Genomic DNA, 10,401 nt, shown 5'->3' with positions numbered 1-10,401 from the left:
CCCCCACTCCCCGCCAAGACCAATTTCCTAGGGGAAACACTGTAATTGATTTATGGCTTATAGCTGAGTGGCATAACAGATTGTACAGCACCTTTGTTCAACACCTTAGCATGCGATGTGGTGGGTGATATTCATTCCATAAAGAAAATGTTTCTTTCATTTTAGAAAGAAACCGTGCTACCCTTCGGTTAAATTTGAGCTATTTGCAAAAGATTGTTTCCCTCTCCACAATTAACTGACACAACATTATTCAAACCTTAAAGTCAGATTAAAAGCAGCTTTTTACGTTTCTTGAACATTTAGAGGAAACCCTCATAGTTGGGGAAATAAATCTTGTCTGCACCCTGAGACTCCATTTAGTGAAGCACTGACTCTCCCTTTGTGAGCTACATTGGTTTTATGCTTCAGTTGTGTTTGCTGTTGCTGGAAAGAGACAGGATTACTGAACACAAAACCGTAGATGCGAGGTGAGGCTTAGTGAGTGACGATGGCTTTGAACACTAGCATAAGGACAGTCACATGCTTTTTCCAGTCAGGGGTATATTGGCACAGGCTCATGGATGTGAATATTTGGACGATTTCAGCACACTCTGAGACACACGCTGTATGAATGCACACAGTCATGGGGCGTGCAGCAAATATTTTAATATGTTTTACTGGTTTTACTAGTTTAAAAAGGCTTTTGAGGTATTAAGGTGTATTGTTTGTTAAATGGGAGATTTGATTCCTAGTCCACAGCATAGAGCAGACACATGGGCTGGGCTCAAACATACGACCCACCTAAAGCGGATATTTTCACACAAGCAGCACACACACACACACACATCACAGAACACAAGCTCTCAGCATCCGTGCCCTGACCATAGGGAGTTTGTGCTGAGCTGGTTGGGATGTCAGGATGAATCAATGTGAGGACAGCTGACTGGACATGCCTATTCATCTGCCAAAGAAAAGAGCGAGGAAAAAAGGGGAGCTAGGAATTCTAAAAAGGAATGAATTGAGCCCCGGAGCAACATGTTTGACTATGTCCATTACTTTGCCAATCCTTTAAAGAGCGCTGTGTGTTTATAGGGATGAAAGCTGAGGAGGTAGAAAATACAGTTGAGTACATAGAGAGTTGGGGGTTGTGAAAATATACGTAATGACAAAGATGTACTGTAAGCTCATACTGTTGTACTGTAGAGGAGACTAACTCTATACTGATGGCCTGTTTATACCCATCTGTTGCCATCAGTTCTCTGACTTTATCCCCATTGTGTTAACTCATTACATTCGCCTTAAACTTAAACCCTTAATTACCACCCTCCAGTTTCTCCGGCACGTCCTCCCCCTCTCTTGGAGACAGTGTGCCACATTGCCCGTGCACTAATCTGATGGCGTCTTCTTATAAAACACCTGCCATATGCAGAAAGACCTCTAAACTCCTCCATATTTGAGAGACAACACCCAATCCAGTGTGAGCGGATCAGCATACACAACAACATGCAGGGAGGCGGGCAGGCGGACAGATGCGCCCTTGGATCCAGATACAGAGACAGATAATTAGACAGACAGCCTCAGCTCCTGAAAATCATAACGGTGTTTCTTTTAGCTTTTTGTCTGTGCTTTCCCAATTTTTTTCCCTCGCATTCTTGAACCGATGTCTCGAACAAGAGTAGCCTTTTGTCCCTGCCTCTTTGCTCAGACAAGTATTCGAAGACAGTGATGTGTAGGCCCAGGCCCCTTTGGTTTAACAATAACTATCTCGACCCCCTAATGAGGGCTGGAGCACCAGACGTGAGGCGATGTGACAGTTCTGGTGCGGACTACACAATAGCAGGTTTCTCTTTTGACTGCCCAGCCGGCTATATACCAGAATACCATCTTTGACTGAAACATTCCTAGAAATGGTCAAGTGATAAAAGGTTTCCTTTTTTTAATGATCACCTGTCTGTCAGCTGTAATTGGTTTAGAATATATTGTTTGATTGAAAAATGAGTTTTCCATTTATTGAAAAATATTAAAAAACTAAATATTATTAACATACATTTTCTTTAGCAAACATTGTCTCCTAATATTCAAAAATAAAATTAGTGATGTGCTTTGCTGCTATCTTTAATTTTTTTTGTTACATTTACTCCAGATTCAAGGCTCTGTATGTGCCAGTTTGGTACTAAAATGAAGTTTGTTGATAATGGTTTATTGATTGTGAATTAGAGTGGATGGCCCCTAAGGGTTCATCCTGGCTGGCCAGGAATGAATGCATCTCTTCATGCTTCACTTCACACACTCAATTTAGGCATAGGGAACCAAAGGACTGACAGACATGCATGTTGAGACACTGACCCGCAGTCTAATACATACAGACAAGCATCGTTCAYATACTGTGGACTAAAAGGGTATTCCAAATATCTGTTTGCAGATTTTAGTCAGTACATGTGTTTTTTAGACACATGCAATAATGCACAACAGCTTCAAAACACCCCTATTTAATTTAGCTTCTAAGGAGACAAACTTGTTGACATATTTTGTATAATGCTAATTATGCAAATATTGGATATGTTTAAACTCTGATCTAACTTCAAATTCTTTCATTTCTAGGAATTCCTGTGAAAACTGCAWGATCTAAAGGTCAAGATGGACAGTAAAAATGCAGCTTTTTTGCAAGATTCCGGTGCTGCTCTAGGAACATTGTAACTTTTATGGCATAAACTTTGCACTGTCAGAAGATTCACAGCTGTCCTTTTTAAACTTTTTTAACACGTGACTGCTCCAAAAGAAGTAATGGAGATAGAAGAGAAGACGGATGTAACACAACAAACACTTAAAGTAAAAGTAGAGCCAGAGGAAGATACGGCGTCATGCCATACCTGTGGGGTCTGTGGTCGTAGCTTTCCTCTCCTCAGCTCTCTGTCTCAGCACATGAGAAGACACACCCGGGAGAAGCCGTACAAGTGTCCCTATTGTGAGCACAGGGCAGCTCAGAAGGGCAGTCTGAAGGCTCACATTCGAAGCCATAAACTGGGCCTTTTTAGTCAAAACTCCAGTGACAAGAAGGAGGAGGGAGATCAAGAGAAGAAAAATGTTCCTGATATCCCTGACCCCCATGAAATTATCAGCACAACTGACAAAACTCATACTATCAACGGGAAGGTAAAGAAGAAAGCATCTAAGAAAAAAGTGAAGACTAAAGATGGTATCAAGGTTGGTGATGCGGCTGATTCAGAACCATTTTCCTGCACCATCTGTGGCCAGGTTTTCCCTCAGGTATTACTCCTTAAATCCCACATGAAACGACACCGTGGCTCCCAGGATCATGGATGCCACATTTGCGGAAGACGCTTCCGCCAAGCATGGTTTCTCCAAAGCCACATGCGCATTCATCGGGTCAAAGCGCAGCTCCATGGCAGTAAAAGCAACGAACCTCCCGCTACCATTAACGGGATTCCCCAGGACCCAGCATCACTGACAAATGAAGAGTGCCTCTATGAGCTCTGTGCCAGCTGTGGGAACTTTTTCTATGACCGCAAGACCTTGCGGAATCATGAAAAACTACATAAACTGAACCATGGCCATACCCAGAATCCACCACACAAAGACGTGAAAGTCTCTGAGCTGCTTGTTGATAAGAAGCAATTTTTGGAAAGCTTGAACCTTACTACTACTAAGCCTAAAGAAATACCTGTGGAAAGTATTCTGGGTGGGCGAATACTAGAGCTGGACCCAGTTTGTAGTTACCAAGCATGGCAGCTAGCCACAAGGGGTCGACTAGTGGAGGCTGCAGAAAAATGTCTGGGATGGGAGGAGAGACTGGCTGATGCAGAGGTGGCGTATGACACAGAGAAAGGAGAGTATGTACCCCTGAAGCCAGAGAAGAAGAGGAAGCAAATCGACACCTCGCACTCCAACTTAAAGAAGAAGAAAGGCGATACAGGCCTGGATCACACATCAAACACCTTGGGCAATGGTAAAGGCGGAGACAAAAAGATTTGTCAGAAGGACCGTATTCTTTTAAATGGACTTGGTCATGCTTTTTATGAGGCACTACAGAAAAAGACTGTTAAAGATGTTCAACTCTCATCTAAACCAAGCAAGAACTTCAGAAGCCAAGAGAAGGAAGGTGAGCACAGAATATCACTTACTCCTCTGGCTAATAAATGTGCCCTATGCAGAGTTTTTTTCCCCTCATCTTCCCTTGTGTGGTTTTTAGTTTTTCTGTTGTTAAAGGTAGCGCAACTGTGTTTGCTGCATGACCGGTTTCACCTGTTCCCCCATGTTTGTCTTGTATGTCTTCTTGACTGGGTGTTTCTTAACTGCCCCCTCCCCCCTTCCCTGAATGAACAGCACCTTGTGAATTTATTTCTGTGAAAGGCGCTATATAAATAAAACTTTACTTTACTTTACTTTACTAATATTTGCACAACCCCCCAACTCTCTATGACACTTTAAATGTTACAATATTCACATACAAAAAAGAAAACATGCATCAGTCCTGGACAGTAATTCAACATCAATATAAATTGATAGAAACCATTTTAATAATAGTTATATGTTTAAAAAAATGCATTCGACATACATTACATCAGTGCGTGATGACGTACACCACAGCCTCAATGCCAGTGCTCTGTCAGTGCTACCACTGCTTACTCCATGCTAACAATGCTACATACAACACAGTGGATATCAGCGCCAAAATGAGCTYGACAACTGTAAGTGAACAAGTGTCCACAGTTGGAAAAAGAAGCAGAAGAAATAGTTAGGAAAGGAAAGACTACTAATCAGTTGTGTGGCAGAGGTTCAGGTATCGCAGGGCTGATAAACTTCAGCTTTCATATATACCTGTTGCTCTCAGTGGCATGGAACCTTTGTTACAATAAATCAATCAATGTTATCTTTCCTAAAATGCATAGTTGTTACAAAACATTTGTTGTCACAGGCACTTTAAAACTTTGCTGTGGGCAAAAGTTAAAATTCCTTAACATGAGATGGAATTACAGCCTCAGTTTACATCTAAGAAACATTGTTAATTCGTCTGAGTTTTGTTTGGTAAATTTAAGGCAGGTATAGTCAATTACGGTCCTTGAGGTCCGCAGCCCTGCACGTTTGACTTGTTTCTCTTCTCTGACACACCTGATTTGAATGAATGGATGATTTGCAGGCTTCTGCAGAACTTGGAAGAGGTAATGCACTGACTAAATCAGGTGTGTTAGAGAAGGGAAAAAAGTAAAACATGCAGGGCTACAGACCTTGAGGACCTGAATTGATTATCCCTCATTTACRGTGTGTAATTTTAAATCTAGTCAACCTTGATGTGGTTGTCATTAAATAATGTGATAAAGGGAGCCATCTAGTGAATTTCTAGTGGATTTGCAGCACTTGGGACAGTGTACTTTATAACTCACTCACCAAAGTTACCTCATTTAAAAATTTCAAAGTATATAATAACCTGAATTTCAAACTATTGTCAATAATTATTTTACAGGTTATAATTCAGCAATACACACATTTAAGGTTGTGGTTTTAGAGGGCCATGCTCATTAGCTCAGAGACTGGATGTATTGACTGCTATTTTGACTAACAATAATTTCTAACTCTTATCATTAGGTTTTGCTGTCTTCATGTGTGTAACACTTCAGTTGACGATCACACCTCCACCTTCTGCTTTTATTTCCAGATCAAACATCCTTCTTCTGCGAGCACTGTGATTTCCACACTGTTGACTCCTCGCTGCTCACGTCTCACCTGTACAGTCAGCACCTGGGCTCCTACAGCAAACACAGCACCACTGTGGATAATGTCAGCAAAAGTGGGTCCAGAGCCTCAAGATACATGGACTACCTCAGAAGCAGGAGTTTGTTGCTCAGTCAGCCATACTGGAATCCCTGCACCCGCTCTCCTGGCCGGGAGTCGACAGAGGAAAATGTCAAGACAGCAATGTCTAACGGAGGTGAAGTCAAAGAGGAGGAACGTGCTGCTGGGGACACTAACAGTCTTCTCAATCTTTCTTCACCACCTGTTACTGATGGAAACAGTTATTCAGTGAAAACAGAGGGTCTGGTGCGACATCAGTGCCTATACTGCTCCCACAAGACCACCTACCCAGAAGTACTTTGGATCCATCAGCGTGTTGCACACAAGGTAAATGGCAACAGCTCTGTAGCGCCCAAGTGGGCACCCTGCATAAACACTCTAAAAAGCTTAAAGGCTGGAGCGTCTCAGTGGAGGCGCACCGGACCACCCCCTTTTCTGGAAGGCAAGGACTGCCCAGCTTTACCCGCTCCTCGGACTCAGCGAACGCAGCCTCCCGGGGTCACGGCTCGCAGCAGCAGCAGTAGCAAGCACTTAACACCCAGGACCCAGTCCGGCATCTCAAAGTCCAAGCATCACTCAAAGGACTCCCGCTCTTCAGATGGGACGCAGTCTGCTGGGAAGGTCAGCGTCCACGCTCAGAGGAGTTCCGGCGAACACAAGCGAGCAGCGGAGGGTGGGAGCAAAAGCTCCAGTGGCCACGCTACTTCTTTAAACAGTTCTGTGCACACCAAACGTCTGGACGGCTTTCTGCCTTCAAGCAGCCCCAAACACAGAGGCGACAGAGCTGCTGTGGAGGGGGTCTTCCCACAGGAAGGTTTGGGTTTCATGCTGGCGAGAAATCACAGCRGGGCTTCGTCAAACGCTGCAGCCAACAGATCCCACTCCCGCAGGCAGTCATGTGACTTTTCCTCAGGTCTTAAGAGTCCTGATCTCTGGGCAGCCATGAACATGTGGGGGCCACATGGGGCCAAAGCTTATTCAGATCCCCTCCTTTTTGCTCAGGGAAAGAGTGAATCAATGGGAGAGATGCCAAAGGATGTGGATATTTTGAGTTTCTTGAAGAACTACAGTCCCAGTGATCTGGCGGCTCTTTATCAACACTGGGGGTTCGTTGATCCGAGACTTGATCCACAAAGTAAGGAAGACTTATTTTTTTAACACACAACTAAATGAATTGTAGTTACTGCAGGAAGGACAGACACAAAGCTGAAACATTCTTTTGTGTGTGCACCTTCTGCTTAATTTAAAAATAATCGCTTAACAAATACGCAAATGTCAATGTTTTATGTTTAAATGTGCTACAATTTTGCTTTCACAGCAATGCTGCAGTTAAACGGACATTTTGGAAATGAAGTCCATTCCTCCTCTGAAATTTCCAAACAAGTAGGTTTTTCTGTTTTAGCACATTGACACTTTAGTGAAACACTTTGGAGTCCATAGGGATGTAATAAGGTGCTATATAAGTTTAATCCATTTATCGTTTTATCTATTTGTACAAATGATGTTGTTAGCATTAATTCCTCCTTTTACAACATTTCCACACACAATTTATGTGCCTGCAGGACACTCACTTGTAAAAATACGTACGAGGAAACTGATGAACACCTAATAACTAAGAAATGACATACATGATGTATTTTATTAAAATGCATTACTCATTTTCATTCAAAAATATTTTTAATTTTTATCAAGCATCAACAAAGCTTTATTTGGCTTTACTGCACTTTCTGCAGAGATTTTATTGATTTTGTATTGCTTGTAATACTGTCATTATTAGAATCTAAAATCTGTTGGCTACAAAAAAAGAGTCAAAAACCACAGAGACGCAGAAAAAATCCCTCTTTTCCCTCCTAAGTGTCTGTAGAAACTGTGCTCTCCTGTCTGTACCCTGTCTGCGTCCGAGTACAGCCTGTCTTTTCTGCGTGCACGTGTGTCTGCTTCCACAACCTGGCTGCCTCTCTCTTCACATCGCGGGGAGGGAGGCTGACAGGGAGGAGGCAAACAAATAATAAAAAGACATGGTTGCACCCCCTCGGGGTAAAAATTCGCCCGGCATCTCCATATGTTGTGTCACTTAGGCCTGTCAGTCAGGCCCACCTTCATCCCACTTTCTCCTTTTCTCCTTTAAAGGAACCGGTGAGCAACTTTTTGAAACAACAGTGACAAGAAGTGAATCAATCCGTACAGATTCTGTTATAATAAATGTGACATAGAAAAGCTGGAATAAAATGTCAAATTAGCAACATTCTATGATTTTTGTTCAGCAATTAAACACGTAAAAAGAACGATCATCCTGAATGATCTAACCTGCTTTGTGTTTGTCTTCTGCAGATAAACAGTCACTCCGCTTCGTCTTCAGGGTCTCTTCATAAAGGAACATGAAGAAACGTTCTGTTCTTCTTGGACCCAGAATCCAAACTGCTGAACAAAGAGACCTGCWGACATTTAAAGGAACCGGCCATGATTCTTACAAAGACACAGAGATGCTGGATGATGCACGGTATATGCAAATCAAAGAGAGAGTGGACTCATCTCATTTCTGCTAACACCRTTGTTTAATTTTGAAACGTTATCCAATTTCTTTGTTTCTGTTAAATGTGTAAATGTGTCAGCTACCATACAGTAACATACAGGAATGTTCTTTGTTTTTTTTTTTTCTTACATAAATCAGATGGATCTACTGTAAAAAAGAATAGAAAAATACTGTTTGTTCCAATTCAGGTGGAGATAAAGCTGTGCTGAAAATGTTTCCATCAATATGACAAAACCAAAAGTTCTGATGAATGATGTCACTAAAACATTCAGAAACTCAAAAATATTATTACCAGCTGTATATTAATGTAACCTTTCAGTTAGTTGTTGCTTTTTCTTGTAAAAATGTCTTAGTTTTTTATTATTATTACAATTATTTACTTAAATATTAAGGGTCTTGTTTTCGGTTCAGTTTGTTATTGTAAACCCATTCAGAATTAAAGTTAAACTAGAGTCACTTTAGTTTTTATTACAATATTTTTTGAGTTAACGTGCCAGTTTTTGTTCAGTCAGCATTTATCCATGACTTCCCTGTGGAAAGCACACTCTCAGTACTGTATGTTCAGGTGAGTAAAGTGCTGTGGATGTTCAGAATTACTTTTGAGTTCAAAATGTTTTTTAATGACTGCCACCCTCAAACTGTGTTGAACTCAAACTCAAGATTTTCACACAGAGACAGAAAAGTTTTGTAATGTCGCTTTCTTAAAGCCACACCCATATTTATCTCATTTTAACTGATTTTTGCTTAAATTGATACCAATTATGTAGCAGGTTTGCAAAAACGTAGCCTGAAAAAGTCCCCTGCTTCATAAATTCTAATTGAAGTTATAAATTCAGTGTTTTCCCCTTTATATTCGTATAATTTCTTCCTTCACAGTGTGCTAACAGTGTAAATTTTTCAGGCTGTTCATTCTGTAGAAGTAGAAAACGTAGCGATAAGATTTTCTACTGACTGTGCTCTTACACACACCTAGTCAAGCTACTAGAAATTATTTGTTCGACAGTTTCAATGATTCTCCTACATCTGTTTGTTTTCTTGTGTTTTCACTTTGCAGGTTTTGTTTAGTATATTTCCATTCTAGCAACGTGTCTCCAGTGTGTTCATCTTCCATAGAGAAATAGTCTATGCATCGATACAAAGCCATAAACTTCTGATTCTTGGAATATCCAGGGAATAAATGAGCTGTTTATTACTGGAGTCTTGACTTTGATCCATGTGGATTTTTTTGATAAATATTGTAAATGATAGTTTTATTTAACAGTCTTTTGTTTGTTTTCTAAGAATGAATTTAAAGCACCCATAAGTACTTGATGTTCGTAGTGGGAGAAGATGTTAAAAACTAGCTTTTAGGAGCGCTACTGATGTCAGAGTTGGGGGTAGAGGGTGGGATATGTTCCTGCAACAGGGTTCGCTGAGCCTGGCTTTAGATTTCGCAGCAGTTTAAACCTGAAGGTTTTATGCAAGCCTCGAGCTTTAAAACAGAATTCTTGTAACTATGATGTAAACACGTTTCATAGTTGGTAATTATGTCGGTACAAGAATTTATATTTTCACCAAGTTTACTGTTTGTCTGACTGTAAAAATGGTTCAAATAAAGTTGTTGGATATCGATTCTTGTCCAATTCATACAGTGTGTGACTTCACTAACGTCAAGAAAAAATGAGCATTTGTGCAATTTATGCAAAAAAGGTGTCCTTATCGTCAATTTTCAGTCACTTATCCAGAACAGATCCAGACCGAACAACATCCTCCAGCTCCTCCTGGCTCCTGGCCTGAGAGGAGAAATTAGTTATCCCAAAATAAATTAAAATATGTAGTGTATATAAAGTGTGCAGACATAAGGAAATGCTAGTTTGCATGATTATCAAACAACCAAAATTACCAACAGACATGACAAATATATAATAAAAAATAAGGAATAGAGAATTTGCATTTCTTCTGAAAATGCAATTTGAATGCTTAATGCTGAAATATTTGTGCTAAATAGCTAAAACAAAGCTGAAACTAGCCTAAAAATAGCTAAAATTAACAAAAAGCAACAGAAATCGCATATGTTTGCTGAATTATCACAAAAAGGT

At 40.7% G+C, this 10,401-nt stretch overlaps 1 protein-coding gene across 1 annotated transcript in view; it reads left to right on the top strand.

Annotated features, from left to right (window-relative positions):
• Positions 1 to 9,934, top strand: part of LOC106518152 (zinc finger protein 516) — a 22,590-nt gene extending 12,656 nt beyond the window's left edge. Inside the window, exons 2-5 of the mRNA XM_014009284.1 lie at positions 2,581 to 4,099; positions 5,654 to 6,925; positions 7,109 to 7,173; positions 8,122 to 9,934. Coding sequence (XP_013864738.1) covers positions 2,764 to 4,099; positions 5,654 to 6,925; positions 7,109 to 7,173; positions 8,122 to 8,172 — 2,724 coding nt within the window. The 5' untranslated portion in view covers positions 2,581 to 2,763 and the 3' untranslated portion in view covers positions 8,173 to 9,934. The remainder of the gene's footprint in view (positions 1 to 2,580; positions 4,100 to 5,653; positions 6,926 to 7,108; positions 7,174 to 8,121) is intronic.
• Positions 9,935 to 10,401: the final 467 nt, after the last annotated feature.

This window comes from Austrofundulus limnaeus, unplaced genomic scaffold (genome assembly GCF_001266775.1).
Source record: "Austrofundulus limnaeus strain Quisiro unplaced genomic scaffold, Austrofundulus_limnaeus-1.0 Scaffold56, whole genome shotgun sequence".
In the NCBI taxonomy this organism is placed as follows: Eukaryota; Metazoa; Chordata; class Actinopteri; order Cyprinodontiformes; family Rivulidae; genus Austrofundulus; species Austrofundulus limnaeus.
The sequence above is the reverse complement of the archived record's forward strand: the minus strand, read 5'-3'. Positions and strand labels throughout refer to the sequence as shown.